The sequence below is a fragment of the Puma concolor genome, chromosome B1, assembly GCF_028749965.1.
Source record: "Puma concolor isolate L17-30 chromosome B1, mPumCon1.1.hap2, whole genome shotgun sequence".
Lineage (NCBI taxonomy): Eukaryota > Metazoa > Chordata > Mammalia > Carnivora > Felidae > Puma > Puma concolor.
Window position 1 is genome coordinate 7,730,864 of NC_141670.1, and position 16,456 is coordinate 7,747,319.

Sequence of the window (16,456 nt, forward strand, 5' to 3'; positions counted from 1 at the left end):
TATAACTGGGATTTATTTTATTGAGTGAATTATTTTTACTTCAGTAAGAAAAATATTTTATTTAAATTAGCTTAGGTTTTAAAGTATTGTTTTTCAAACTTTCTACTGCTCGTCTATGTAAGAACTACATTTCACATCATGACTCGTGTGTGTACATGTGTATAAAACTGAAGCAAAATCTCATGAAATATTTTTGCTTAGTACACCAGTTAAACCATAGTCAATACCAAATGATTTCATTAATATTTAAATATGACAAAAATTCCCCCAATAAATATAAAAGTAGTAATTGGTAAGATTTTCTTAATGAGACAGTTATCCTAGCCGGGTCATTATTCTATCCCAATCTGAAACATACAAACACCATGTTACCCATGTAGTCACACCATGTTACCCATGTAGTCACCGCCCTGATGAGCTGGTTTCTTTCCCTTATTTTTAATTGGGTCATGGTGGAAAGTCCTAGTTCACATAAGTAGGTCTTAGTGAATTGAATATTATTACACCCTTTCTGGCTAGCATCTTACCCCATAATAATGATGATGCGAAGTAACCATTTTTCTGTTAGATGTTACAATAATTCAGTCTCTTTTTGAACACTGAAGGAAGTTCACTTATTAATTACGGTTTTGAGAACTGCTGGGTATGTTCTTTATATTCAGTTGTTTCTCTAACAATGACCGGTTATCACTTTGAAGTAGAAAGTCTGGACGTGACAGTTCGATTTCTTTAGAACAGTCTTCAGTGTGTAGCATCAATATTAGAGAATTCATAGGCTGTTATATTTAAATCATGCTTCCAAGAGTAATAATAATGCCAAAGGTTATGGTCAGTGTATTTAGTATGTGGCTTTTTCCTTGTCTTTTCAAATTTAGGTCATTAGGAATGCTGAAAATACCAGTAAAATAAACGAGTTTTGTTATATAACTTTCATCTTAAGAAAATATTTGCCAAACAGGGTTAATTTTTCATCTAGAAAATGCAAATCTCATTCCCAAGTTCACATAACCTGCTTATTATTTTCACTTGAGCTTTGGTACTAGATAGTGTGTACTTTGCTCCAATCTCTGAGCAGTTTTTTTTTTTTTTTTAAGTCAGCTCTTCAGTGAGCTTCCATTATTGTAACAGTTTACCATAAGGTTTTCAATACATCAATGAGGAAAAACCAAAATACTTTTGGTACGGGCTTTGTGATGTATAAACAGCGATTGATAGCCTCCAAATAAGATTTTTTATATTTTTCTGGTTATACCTGTTCATACCTGTTTGTCTCCCTATCATACCTCCTACAGTTTTTTCCAGTATTGTTGATATTGGTCAGTAGTGCATTTTCTCAATACTTTAAATTCAGCTTTAGATGAGATTAATTTTAAATAACACAAATACTCCTAAAATGCTATACGATGTCATTGTTCTTTTGAGGCTGTCGCACAAAATCTATACCAGGCGATACCTGCATAATAACATTTCTAAATGTTATGCACAGGTACGTATTAGTTGATGTATTATCACCTAGTTTATCTGCCGATTTGTCATGAAACACCATATGCATCACCTCCATTCACGATGGAAGAGTTTTTTATTCATTACTGTGTACACCAGGCTTCTTTTGCCAGTGAGCATACAATTAAATAAGACTTTTTCATTAACATTGTACAGTTATTAAATGGTTGTGGTAAGAGTTTTGATTACTTCCACATATTTTTCCTTTCCTTACACATTTTCCTTCTTTTGAAAATTTTCAGAGCCTTAACAATAAATTCCTCTTGCTATATCTAAATATCTTCTTAAATTTTTTTTTTAATGTTTTATTTATTTTTGAGAGAGAGAGAGACAGAGCATGAACGGGGGAGGGTCAGAGAGAGAGGGAGACACAGAATCCGAAGCAGGCTCCAGGCTCTGAGCTGTCAGCACAGAGCCCGACGCAGGGCTTGAACCCACGGACCGTGAGATCATGACCTGAGCCGAAGTCGGACGCCCAACCAACTGAGCCACCCAGGCGCCCCTAAATATCTTCTTAATTTGAAGGTTGAAAGTTTGTGATTTATTTACAAAAAAATATTATGAATATTTTTGGTCATTTTCATTGTAAATATTTCACTTTGAAATGCATTAGACTCTGTTTCTTCTTTTCAGAATTCGGCTTACGCAAAATAGAAGTTTCCATTAAATCAGCTTAAAAAAAAATTCTATTAGAATTTGCACGTACAGCAGTTGAACTTGATGTTGCCTCTGTATTTTCATTTCATCATTCTGTATTCCACAATAATCAAAAATTACACTTAAAGGGAAACAAATATTAGTTTGTTTAAATGTAAAATGTTAAAATTATCATCAACTTGGAAAAAATCATACTTGGTAATATCCATCCAGGAAGAAAAAAACAACCCAAAACACGTTAACAGTGGATAATAGTACTACCTGCCCATCTCAGAGTATTTGGGAGAGAATTAAATGAGTTGATATTCTGTAGAGCTCTTCGAAGTGCTTACACATACTAAGCCACTACAGAAGTGTTTTCCGTCTTAACTATGTGACACTGTTGCTGGTCCCTTCTCTTCCTCGCTGCATTTCCTGAAACCCAATTCGGAGAACCAGCTTTCTGGCTTTCTCCACGTGTGCTGTGGTGGTTTGACCCATTCTCTTACACCTTACTGGGAAGTTCTCCTTCTGTTAATGGATGCTAAACCACATCAGCTTTTTATTGGACTTATTCATGTGCTCTTTCATTCCTTCTATAAGCATTTATGGAGTTCCCATTTGATGGCAGGCCCCAAGGTAGGCATTAGGCGTGCAGTTGCTGCCCGTGGGGTGGTAAGGACTGTGACACAAACTGAGTTTACTGTGCATGAACAGCTTCCGACTGTGTCTTTATTCATACCATTTCCTTTTCCTTGGAAATACCACTCATCCCACATATTAAACTCTGCTGCTGTCTCTCAAGGTATAATTCAAATCCAGTTTCTTTTCAGGACAGTAGCCCAGTGGTTTACACACCTTTCTACACATCAAAATCATTTGGAGAACCTTGTTACAGATAGATTCCTGGGCCCTAATTCCAAATGATCTGATACGCATATTCAGTTTGCTGATTCTGGCGCAGTTGCTTAAAGTATCTGTGTTGGCACGTTTATAATTTCTGTCTTGAGTTAGAAATTTACCATAACACTTACTTTATATATGATTTATTTGATCACTGTAATGGTGAAGAGAATACAATGAACTTTAGTATGTCTTTTATAGTTTAAAAGGGACTTTTACATACATTATTATATATCCTTTCTTAACATTCATGTGGAATAGGTGTTCAGCTGTTTTTACTTATATCCGTTTTATAGATGAGAAGGCAGAGGTTTAAGAGGTGGTTATTTGTTTAGTTCATCTGAAGCAGTGCTAAGATGTGAATCTAAGCCCTGATAAAACATAGACCGTGGCATTAATTTGAAATTTTATTTATTTGTTTTTTATTTTAGAGAGAGAGAGTGCAAGCATGGGAGAGGGACAGAGGGAGAGAGTGTGAGAATCTTAAGTAGGCTCCATGTTCAGTGTGGAGCCCCATGCAGGGCTCAGTCCCATGATCCTGTGATCATGACCTGAGCTAAAATAGGAGTTGGATGCTCAACTCATTGAGCCACCCAGGCAGTCCTATAGCATTAATTTTGTTGTTTTTAAACTCTTATAGCAGCATTCAACTTTTCATACAATGGATCCTTATCTTCCCAGGACTTTATATTTTTATCTTGTGTTTAAGGTCCTATAAAGCAGGAATCGTATCCCATACGTTTATACCTAGAATGCCTGTAGCAGGTCTTCTATACAAAAATTCAGTAAGAATTTAATGCTTGATTACATAGTTTCTGAAAGAAAAAAAAAACTCTATAAATGCCTGAATATATGAAGCATATTCTCATATTAGTAGTTTTAACCCTAACTAGGTATTTTTCCATTTTGGAAGCACCCTACACAGGTGGCCTATAGTCTTTGGGGTTACTTTATAAGTCCAATTCCCAACTTAGAAGGTAATATTATTTTAATAACAAGACTATTGTTATATTTTAAGTTGTTTCAGCAGTGTGCAACGTAAATAGCATTTCATGGTCTGGTCTTCTTCCACATGTGTCTATTACGTGTCTATATTTTGTTTATTCTAGGGGTGCCTGCCTCTCTCAGCTGGTGCTGGAATGCAGGTGATACGGTGGCATTTGTTTCCCACAGAGGCCCGCTGTTCATTTGGACCATCTCAGGACCAGAGAGTGGGGTGACTGTTCACAGGGAAGCTCACAGCTTCTTGTCTGATATCTGTATATTCAGATGGCATAGCCAAAAAAGGGGGAAAGTTGTATTTGGTCATATTGATGGAAGTCTGTCCATTTTTCAACCAGGTAAGAATTTAATTAGTCAAGATCTCTTGAAGTTTATTTTTCTTAACTTACAATTTCTTTTCTCCACGACATACAGCCAAAGTCAACAATATTTTAATTGTAAAATAATAGTTGTGCAAATATAATCCAGCACCATGAAGTGTTGTTGTAATAGATGTAACTCCTCTGTGTAGTTTGGACTTGGCATTAGCCTAAATCTTGTCACTTGCCCCATAATTTTATTGTTCTAAGTCTGTTCATTTTTGCACATTTACCTAGAAAGTGGCCTGAATGAATAAGGACACACAGAAGAACTATATGATGACTTGGGGCGCCTGGGTGGCTCAGTTGATTGGGTGTCTGACTCCTGGTTTCAGCTCAGGTCATGATCTCATGGTGTGTGAGTTCAAGCCCCGCATCAGGCTCTGCACTGACAGGGTGGAGCCTGCTTGGGTTCTCACTCCCTCTCTCTCTGCCCCTCCTCTGCTCTCTCTCAAAATAAATTAAAAAAAAAAAGTTTTAAAAAATAAAAAAATATATATATATGATGACTTACTAATACGACTCAAAAATACTTTCCTACCTGCCTGTACAATACCATTGTGATGCTGCAACCCCTTAGCAAAGACTTTGAACCTGAGATAAAAAGGAATAATAATTCTGTGGAGCCCCCCCACTAGTTAACCAATCTGGCTCAATGAAAGGGTCTGAGTAATTATGTTTATTTTTTTAATTTAAACAATGAGAAGTTGTGCAATGAAAAATTTTAAAAACTGCCTAAATAGCTCTCCACTCATAAATAAGGATGGCTACCATTTGAGAAACATCCTTTTAGCCATCTGGTACCTCTGTTAATAAATGTGACTCCTGATTCATTAGATAGATGGGTAAAAGCGCTTTTTAGGGTTAGGATCGCTACTTTCACAAAACAGATTACATTCAACTTACCTGAAATTAATGGAAGAAAAAAATTGAAATTGAACCAAAGAAATCATGAAAATTCAAATAAATATTTCTTAAAGGAACAATCTTTCTAAAGTTAAAAAATGTTACATTAAACATTGGTATATTGGGGTCATCTTATCTCAAATATATTTCAAACAGGATCTGATATTCACTTAAAAATTTTTTTAAGTGTTTATTTTTGAGAGAGAGAGAGAGACAGACCACGAGCAGGGGAGAAGCAGAGAGGGAGGAAGACACAAAATCCGAAGCAGGCTCCAGGTTCTGAGCTGTCAGCACAGAGCTCGACGCGGGGCTTGAACCCACGAACTGTGAGATCATGACCTGAGCTGAAGTCACACGCTTAACCGACTGAACCACCCAGGCACCCTGGATTGTTATACTTTCTTTTTGAGAATCTTTTTGAGCTCTAAAGAGGATCCTGAGGAGGGTGTGCTTACTTTGGTCCAAATTTCATTCTAGATATTATTCATGTTTTATAATTTGTCATTGTGGCCATCTCCTTTTTCCTTGACCGTGGCTTTCTTTTCTTGCTTTATTATTGTTACTAGTCTGTTGTTGTTGCTAGTAGGCATTTTTGGAGGTTTTAACTCCTAAGACGTTGAAACATTGTATTATGTGTCTAAGACCTAAAACACTGAGACGATGTATGCTCATTGTGGCATAGAAAGGATAGGGATGGATAAAGACTTCCTTTCCCTTATTTCCCTTTTGTGGATTTCAGTCAGGCTAGGATGTATAATATTTCAGCATTCCAACCCATGTCACTTCTAGAAGGGCCCAGATTTTCCCATAACTCATCTTCAAGTTATTAAAGTAATTTGTGCATTTTACCCGTGTCATCAAATGATTTTTCTGGGTCCACCTATGTGTTTACTTGCAAGGGCTGCCCTAACCAAGTTCCACACACGGGATGGCTTAGAGCAACACATTTATTGTGACGTAATTCTAGAGACCAGAGACACAAAATCAAGGTGTCAGCAGGCCCCCTGAAGGCACCAAGGAAAGCTTTTTGTTCTAGCCTGTCTCTTCATTTCTGGTTCCTTAGCTTGTGACAACGTAACATCGCTGTTCACATGGTGTTCTCCCTGTGTGCATGCAGGTCTCTGTGTCCAAATTTCTCTTTTTTATAAGGACACAGTCATGTTGGATTATTGTTTGTCCTAATGGCCTCATTTTAATTTATCATCTGCAAATACCCCATTTCCAAGTAAAATCACATTCACAGATTCTTGGAGGTTGGGACTTCAACATCTTTTAGGGGAACACAATTCCCTGTATGGGTAACCACCCCGAACAGACTTGTTGAACTCATTTATTCCATAGGATGTATAGCAATGAATATGTACACAACATCAGAAAAGGTATAATTCTGCTATGTATTTTCCTCTTGCACATATATGAGCTGATGGTTGTGAAGGAAATACTACTTTTTGTTCTAATACTACATTCTGCACTGTGAGTTTGAAGCTTTGAGGCTGTTAGTATTCATACTGGTATTGTCCTTTCCTAAGGAGGGGTCACTTTCTTAATGATTTTTTGGCACAACAGGTGGTTCTATCTCTGTGCAACAAGATGAAATTAATGTCCTCCCCGGTTCTTACAGGAGGCTAAGACCTCAGGCTCTCTGCTTTCCTGTCTTTATCTCTCTTTTACGCTTTCTCCCTTTCAGTCTGAAAAGCACCACTTTATTCTGTTAAATAATGTATTGGATCACGTACAGATCCACATATGAGCAGAGGAATCTAGGGCCAAAAACATTAGAAAACTGCTTTAGCTATTTTAAATAGTTTTGGACAAAGCCAGGTCATTGGATTTTTTTTTTTATCCTCATAATAGGAATGTTTTCATTGAATTGACTTTGGTGTTATTCCAAGGATGTGCATTAATCAAATTTGCATGGTTTTATTTTAGGAACGTTGATGACATTGTCCCTATGTAATGCTGTGTTCCCTTTTTGAAAACACACGGGACACGTGTATTGCTGGTCTCATTTCTGGGAAAAGTTGTGCTTCTCCTGAGCACATTTTTTTTGTGTCTTTTTGTTTTATTTTTATCCTGTGGACCCTGAATTATGTAACCTTTCTTGATTTCTTTCCACTTTGCTTGGGCTGCTGGTCTCAAAATGAAAATTTGAACAGATATGTGTATTATACATTATCCTCATTATTTTATTTTTCGGCCCTAGTTTTCCTTTGCCCCAGTTTTTGTTTTTCATACAGAAATTGTCAACCTTATCTTCTTACTGAGTCTTGTCATACACTCCTGTCCTCATCTGACAACACAAGTTGTCTGATATTTGTATAATAAAATGGAACATAAATAATAGTAACATAAATACATATAAAATAATGAAAGTATTATCAGCTCTTGTTCTAATGCCTGGCTGTAAAATTTTACAGCTTTAGCTTTCTATTTTTTAATAATAAAAATGTTGGTACTAGACAGAATAGGAAACAATGGCTATAACTCATAATCATTTTGACTGTATGGGGCTTTGAAGCAACCCAATTTCAATATTCAGCATTTACTTTTTTTTTTTTTTGCATGCTGGAATATTTTTAATAAGCCATTGATATTAACTGCCATATGCAAATACCTAAAAATTACTTAAGAAATAACTAGTACAACTTAGGTGAATCATTTTTCTTCCTCTCTCTGGCTTACAGTGAATAGCTATTTTAATATTCATTACTGTTTTTTATATCAAATAGCACTTTAGCAAGGTGCTTATTTGGGGCAAGAAGAACCAAACTTTTCTTGGTGATGATTGCAAAAACTTGATGAATTTTGATGAAACATCACATGTGCCTTCTATGATTTTATGTGTAAAAATTCTAAATAAAATTCTGCCCTTGTAAGATGAGCATTATGAAGATCAGTGTATTCTGACAAATTTACTCCCAGGCCAGAAACTGTAAGGTGTTCAGTTCACTTGACAGATATATCCAAGGAAATTTATTTTTTCTGCTTTTATAATCTGGTACGTTGAAAAACAATGTGTAATGATGAGATTACAGAAAGGGCTCTGGTGTCTGTCAATGGGTTATGGTTTAGTAAACACGCTTTGCAGGGTTTATGATACTCAGGAGGAGTGGGTTCTTTGTGTTAACATCATGGCCTCTGAATTGTTGTTTCACTGCCGTTCTTCTGGGAGCTGAGGCCGGCTAATTGGAGCCCTGTGTGGTGTATCAGCAGAAGCATGTTTTCCCTCTTGCCAGTGGTATCTCAGTTGGGACGGCACAAGAGGATTGTTTGATCGTTCTTTGCTTCATTCGGTTCCACACTTTTTATGTCCCTGTTTTTCTGGCTGCCTTATTTGTACCTGATGTCGGGAGTGAGTTATGGTCACGACAGATGCTCTGATGCACGAGGAGGGACAGTAAATACCGATACGCTGCTCCTAAGAGGCCCTCCCGTTCTTAGCCCTGTAAGCAGCTAACTCCCTTAATCTTTAACAAAACTCTGCAAGCTAAGGATTGTTCTGTTCTCCATCAAACAAATGAGGAACCCGAGTACACAGAGACTCGGTGTCCTGTCCGAGAACGCAGCTAGTCCGTGGTGGAACCAGGGTTTGCCCCCAGGCAGTCCACTGCCAAGTCTGTGCTTTTAATCACTCCAGGGTGCTCCTCTTGGTAAGCACGTCCCCGCCCCTACACTGTTGTCACTCCGTGCAAACTAGTTGATGACAAGAGCATTGGTATTCTTTATCTGCGTCTTTTTCCTTTGGCGTTTTGGGAACAAACAGAAGCATTTGGGCTCTAGGGATTGCAGCTGAGGCTTCCACGTCCTCCTGCGCTCAAGTGTCCATGGTGACTTCTGCACACAGATGCCAGACTTCAGCACTATGCAGAGAGAAAATTAATAGGATCGCAGTTAACTGATTTTCTTTTCTTTTTAAATGTTTTTATTTATTTTTGAGGGAGAAAGAGAGCACGCACGCACCGGGGAGGGGCAGAGAGAGGTACACAGAGAAGCCAAAGCAGGCTCTGGGCTCTGAGCTGTCAGCACAGAGCCTGACACGGGGCTTGAACCCACGGACCGCGAGATCACGACCTGAGCTGAAGTCGGGTGCTTAACCGCCTTAGCCACCCAGGCGCCCCTCAATAATTTTCTTTTGAGCATTGTGTTTAAAATCTTTCTTCTTTATATTTTAATAGGTAGTAAAAGTCAGAAACATGTTCTGAGACCTGACTCTCTTGAAGGGACAGATGAAGAAGATCCAGTGACAGCCCTGGAATGGGACCCGCTGTCTACCGATTATCTCCTTGTGGCTAATTTGCACTTTGGAATTCGCCTGCTAGATTCGGAATCCCTTTATTGCATCACAACATTTAATTTTCCCAGTGCAGCGGCTTCTGTCCAGTGCTTGGCCTGGGTTCCCAGTGCTCCCGGGATGTTTGTCACTGGAGGTAAGTTTACCCTGGTCCCCAGAGTTTTAAATATATGTTTATTCTTTAATGGAGTCAGGGAAATGATACCCTTTTATTGGTTAATTTTGTGTAAAATGAATTAATATCCCAGTATTATTTATTACAGTAAATGCCTAGTTTACTTTCCTTTATATTGTGTGTCATTAACATAATGATAAAAATGAAATTAAGGCCCAGTTTTCCAGGTTTTTGATAATAAACTGGAATATAGTCTGTATGAGCACACATGTACACACACGTGCGCTCGGGTTTTTGTGTTCACGTGCATACAGAAGACACAGACAATACAGTTTCAGGCATGGAAGGATGACAGGAAAAGTACTGACTAGAAAAACGGTTGACCTGGCTGGGAGCTTGTTTCCTCACCGATGATTTTGGTTGTCGGGGACCACGGGTACCGAGAGAGACCAAGGCATTTTCAACGTAGGTTGGAAATGAAAGTGGAATTTATTACCATGGCTAGAACAGAAGCCCCTTCGTGGTTGCCTAATTGTGAGAGAATTAGTAAAGCTAAGAAGTGATGGGAAGGGAAAATGAGGGCATTCAAAATGGTAATTAAGGATTAAATAACTACTTCTGTTGTTTACTTAGGGTCCAAGAGAGAAGTCTCTGAAAGGCTGAGTACTTTGAGCTACTGTGTGACTACCTCCCACATTTGCTTCATGTGGGCTAAGAGAGTTTTCATGCTGCCCACCGTCTTAAAGAAATTCTTTACATCCTTAAGTACTTATGTCACACATGGAAGTGCATGGAGTCTTACTTAAATATCGAAATGGCCTTTCACTTCCTGGGATATAATTGATGACAGACATGAACATTTTCAGTATGCTTTCATTATTACGGAGTTAAAATTCACATACAATAAAACAGCATTTTGAAGTGTAGACTTCAGCGACTTCTGTAGGCGCAAAGTTGTACATCCGTTCCCACCACCTCCTGCCGCAACATTTTGTCGTAGCCCCGGTAGACTCTGTAACCATTAGCAGGCACTCTCCGTCAGCCGCTGTCCACAGCCCCAAGTGCACACAGGAGTGCATGTCAACTGCTAAACTGCTCTCTCTCTCTGGATTTACCTACTCCAGACGTTTCCGAGAACTGGAACGATTCAGTGCGTGTGTCTGGCTTCTTTGACTTAACCGTAAAGTTTTCAAGGTTCATCCATGTTGCAGTGCGTGTCTGTTCTTCATTCCTTTTTGTGCAAGGATACTACTCCATTGTGTGGCCATGCCACACTTGGTTTAGCCATGTATCAGTTGACAGACATTTACCTTCCTTCCACTTTTTTTTTTTGCTATCGTAAATAATGCTGTGATGAACGTTTGCGTACAGATTTTTGTGTGGACGTGTTTATCGTTCTGTTGGGTGTATGTGTGGGAGTGCAGCTGGCGAGTCATATGCTGGCTTTCATTAATCATGTGAGGCACTGCCAGAATATTTTCCAAAGTAGCTTGTATATAATAGGTGGGATTTTTTGGAAGGGAGGGAGCTTTCTAATTGGTCCTTAGGTAGTCCTTGTTTGCTGACAAGTGGGCGAGGGAGCATTTTACCAGCATTTGAAAAGACAAAATATTACTTAGTGTTAGCGGTGGACAGTTTCTTTAGATGGCTTTCCTGAAGCAACTGTGGCAGTGGGCTGCCTTTTTTGTGATCAGACTCTGATAATAACCTTTTCAGGGGATACTGCCAAGGTAGGCAGTCTTTCACCCTAGGAGAGGATTTGGAACAGAAAAGCGAAAGCAAAACGAGCCAAAAATGTAAAGGATGAATACTGTTTCACCTGTTTCTCTGTGTTATTGTGCAGTATTGTTTGAAGAATGTTGATAAGTGGTGCTAAGAATCTACAAGTTGAGGTTTTTGTTATTTCTTTTATGTCTGGGCATTTCATATTTCAAATAATATTCGTTAATACAATGCTGTTTTCTTCATCCGACTAGATTCTCAAGTGGGTGTTTTGCGTATTTGGAATGTTTCACGAACAACACCTATAGATAATTTTAAACTAAAGAAAACAGGGTTTCACTGCTTACATGTACTTAATTCTCCTCCAAGAAAAAAATGTAAGTAAAAATATCATCAAAATGTACTATTTTAAAATGTCAGATTTGTTGCTATCAAATGAAGTGACTGATATAATGATATATAGACATACCAAATACTATATGCTCCTGAAAAGCAGATTTTTAAAAATAGCCTTTGACAATGTATGTACTAAAGGACCCGTTAAGGCCACATAATATCTAATATTACTAAGTTGAAAATATTTAGAGCCAAGTTACATTTTTTAAATGCTAATGAATTTAAAAAGAGGAAAAAATGCTAATGAGAATGTTAAGATAATCTCAAATTATCTACATGGGGAAAATGAAGCAATGATCATTGTGAAAATAGCAAATATCGAGAGTAATGGGATCAAATAAAATTGGTCTGAACTAGGACATTTTGTGTCTTACCTGTGGCTCTTTTACAATCTGTAGGGTTTATAAATAGTTGAAAGAACCCAAATGCTTGAAACCTAGGCTCTGGAACATATGTTACATGTGTGAATACCAGTTGTCACTGGACTCACAGCTGCTATTTAGGATATTATTTATTTTTGTCTACTTTTTTTCTCGATTATCTTTTGTTGCTTTTTTAAATTTTTTTTTTCAACGTTTATTTATTTTTGGGACAGAGAGAGACAGAGCATGAACGGGGGAGGGGCAGAGAGAGAGGGAGACACAGAATCGGAAACAGGCTCCAGGCTCTGAGCCATCAGCCCAGAGCCCGACGCGGGGCTCGAACTCACGGACCGCGAGATCGTGACCTGGCTGAAGTCGGACGCCTAACCGACTGCGCCACCCAGGCGCCCCTCTTTTGTTGCTTTTTTAATGAAGAGAAATAATAAAATACACTTAAGCTCTAAAGGAAACCGTCTGGCATGTGGGGGAGGTTTAGAATTTTTCTTAATTCAAATTAAGGGAGGGAAAAGAGATTGACTTCCTGTTAAGTCCATCATGATTGCTCCATGTGGTTCGTAGTGCTTTCATTTTTGTGTGGATCGGAGAAAAACATGGGGAAGGGAGTTTAATGATCGAGCGTTCAAGAGTTCGTGACGCCTCCTTACTGCTGTCCCTCTTTAGAATACAATAAAAAATTAGCACGACCTAATCAAAGTCCTATGGTTTTGGTTGCAAATTTGGTATCGAACTTAGTGGGTGACGCAAGTAGGGGAAGGTCTCTGTGTTGGCAGAGCTTTCATACATTTCCAGGCTTTCCATACATTTAAGCTTTGCTGTGCAGGCCTAACACTCCTGGATCCTGGAAACTGGAGGGGACAGAAACATTAGGGCCAGACAAGTCCTGTGCTGGAGGCCAGCATATTCATGCATCCTGTATTTTTTTTGAAGTTATTTGTGTTTAGTTGCTACCATGGGATGACTGAACTATTACAGTTTCTCTTCTTTCATATTTTTTTATTATTACAAGGGTTGCCCCTGCCCATTAGAGATAATACCAAAAATAAAAAGAAGCACATAGCCATCTTGTGATTTTTTAGTAGATCACTTCAGGCTACTTGTTGTTAGATAACTATCTCATTCCTCTCCCCTCCTCAATTTTTTAATGTAACAAAATGTGGAATAAAAAAAAATATGTGAAAATGAAAACTTTCAAATATAGACATAGTCACCAAATTCTTCAAAAAGGTAAGTTATAGATACATAGGTACATAAAAATGTCACAGTGGGCACCTGGGTGGCTCAGTCGTTTAAGCATCCGACTTCGGCTCAGGTCATGATCTCGCGCTTTGTGGGTTCGAGCCCTGCATCCGGCTCTGTGCTGACTGCTCAGAGCCTGGAGCCTGCTTCAGATTCTGTGTCTCCCTGTTTCTCTGCCCACCCCCCTCACACACACTCTGTCTCTCTCTCCTTCAAAAATAAACATTAAAAACAATTTTTTAAATGTCACAATCACCCATAATGTCAACAAATTAAAATATTAGAATAACCAGCCATGGAACATACTAATTTTAACCAAACTGTCAGCAGAATTTTGTTGAACCAAATGCCTTTTTTGTTATTCATGGTTTATGCTAGTTTGGGCTTCCTGTAATTCTCAGATTCTGAGAAATGAATATTATCAAATTGAATGTAGTAAGGAAGGCTTTATTTGGATCAAAAAGAACTTACTGGGGGCGCCTGGGTGGCGCAGTCGGTTGAGCGTCCGACTTCAGCCAGGTCACGATCTCGCGGTCCTTGAGTTTGAGCCCCGCGTCGGGCTCTGGGCTGATGGCTCGGAGCCTGGAGCCTGTTTCCGATTCTGTGTCTCCCTCTCTCTCTGCCCCTCCCCCGTTCATGCTCTGTCTCTCTCTGTCCCAAAAATAAATAAAAAAAAAACAAAAAAACGTTGAAAAAAAAAAAAAGAATTTACTGGAAAATATTTATTTATATTCCACTATTTAACTAATATAGATTGGTCTGATCATTTACAGCAGTGTCATTACTTTGATTTGTGTTTGCAAGAAAATATTCACATTCTAAGGCAAAACTTCTTGAAAGAAGACAAAATATGAGGCAAAGAATATAATCGAAAGTTGAGAAATGGAAATATATGAACAGTAAAAATAAACCTAAGGAAGAAGAAAGAAAAATTGCGATGTAAATGTACGTCAGAGTTGTGATTCTTAATTTGGGTGCTAAATTTGAATTATAAATAATGTCAAAAATATTTTCATTGGATTGGAAATTAGTGGAAGAGCGTTATTAGCCTTAAAATAAAAACATTCATGCATGTTTGTGTCTGTAGAGGGGAAGTAAGCCGTTAGTCAGCATTTTGAGAGAAGATTCTAATTAAAAAATAATCATGCTGTGCTTTAATTTATGGGGAGATAAGAAACCAAGTATTCACCACATATTGTGGTTCCTCACTCAACTAATTTTCATCCGTTTTTTTCCACCTGCACGTTTATACATATCCTTGCAAAGTCATCTCCACCTCTACATAGATGTATGTATGGTTTTTGACAGTGCTGCTGAATTACTCCTGTGGCAGAAAATACGGTTATCGTCTAACGGTTTATTGATATAAATTCTGGATAAAAGGAAACAAAGGGACATCTTTATAAACTATGGGAAGCCGTTGGTATAAATACTTACTTGTTTATTCTTTTCATTTTTAGTTTCAACCCAGTCTCCAACTAAAAATCATTATACGTCCTCAACGAGTGAAGCAGTTCCTCCCCCAACTTTGACACAGAATCAAGCATTTTCTCTTCCTCCCGGTCACGTCGTGTGCTGTTTCTTGGATGGTGGGGTTGGGCTTTATGACCTAGGAGCCAAGAAGTGGGATTTTCTTAGGGACTTGGTAAGTCATTCCTTCCTTTATACCCAACACTTATTTTGTGGTAGCATATGATAATTACTTTTACTTGCATATTAATATTGTTAAAATTATTTTTGCAAAGAATTGCATGTTAGGACCTTATCTTGGTTGGCTGCAACATTTTAGGATTTTATATAGAATGATAAGAAAACTATTATGTTTCTTAAAATTCTAAGCATTAAACTTCATTAGTATTTAGTTTTATCATGATTACTGCACATGGTTGGTAGTGTTCCCGTTTTTGTGTACACCCTGTGGATCCTTCATGTAGTATTGGGAAATTACATGTGTGTACTGTATGTTGGAAGCAAAATAAGAAACCAGTATTCTTTCAGAAGGAAGGACAAGTCCGAGCTTTGTTGTTCATATCTGTGAAATGAATAAGGTTGAGTTCATTGTTCTCCTAAGATTTATTGTTACCGAATCAGTACAATAAATCTGTTGATTCTGTGAACTTCTGTTCTTGTGATCATTAAGCCCCCGTGTAAAATAGAATACAAACTCGCTGTGGACTCGTGTTTTTGTCTGATTTTTTATCCCCATGACATGAAATCGTGCCTGCCATACAGCCAGACTTTATTAAATTTAGTTGAATGAAGGCATATAATTATATCGTGTTGCATTAGACTGATCCAGATAAGAAACCTTGAAGTGTTGGTTGTTTTTCTGTAGAAAAACTTAGAAAAGGGATCTAGAGCTATAATTGCCCTGGTTAAAAAAAAAAAAAAAATTTGAGGGAAACAATCGCTAATCCTGTATCATTTTAGGACATGTTTAATTTCATCTTCCAAAAAAATGGAAAGGTAACCAAAAAAAATGTTGTAACAATGTGTAGCTTAGTTATTTTTAAATATTGCATTTGTAGATTTTTTTCTAGACTATTTAATTTTCTTTCCATGTAAATTATTTCCCAGTGTGGTGAACTCTTCTTATACTTCAGATTACCATTTGCTTACAAAATAATTTATGAAAGGGAAGAGAGAAAAATACAAAACTACATTTAAATTTATAACAACTTCTATTAGCAAAGGAGTAGTCATGCCATCGAAGTTCAGTAGAGTTTCTATTGAGAATGTGTCTTCATTTCGAAATGTTTTATTTAGAAAACGTTTTATAGTTCTAAAAAAACAGTCCTTGATTATAAATTATTGCAGTGGCTCCTTTCATTTTGATAATGTCTGCCAGTCTGAAGAGACAGTGATTTTTTTTTTCCTTACAATTTTTAAAGAATAAAGTTGTTAGAAAATTTGGAACAAGACTAATTAAAAACCAAAGCTATGCTGGATACTTTTCAATTCTCCCAAAATCATGACGTTCTTTTGGCGTACGTCATGGTATAAA

General features: G+C 37.7%; 1 protein-coding gene across 11 annotated transcripts in view; it reads left to right on the forward strand.

The window, feature by feature from the left end:
• WDR17 (WD repeat domain 17) overlaps positions 1-16,456 on the forward strand; it is a 109,254-nt gene that overhangs the window by 48,381 nt on the left and 44,417 nt on the right. For 10 of the 11 annotated variants that reach the window (XR_015249913.1, XM_086703126.1, XM_086703124.1 and 7 more), the window contains 4 exons: positions 4,152-4,382; positions 9,485-9,736; positions 11,692-11,814; positions 14,913-15,097. Coding sequence is in view for 10 of the 11 variants with exons in the window: in XM_086703126.1 (XP_086559252.1) it covers positions 4,152-4,382; positions 9,485-9,736; positions 11,692-11,814; positions 14,913-15,097 (791 nt within the window). In the remaining variant the exon portion in view is untranslated. The remainder of the gene's footprint in view (positions 1-4,151; positions 4,383-9,484; positions 9,737-11,691; positions 11,815-14,912; positions 15,098-16,456) is intronic. The other variant, XM_086703123.1, reaches the window with a different exon arrangement.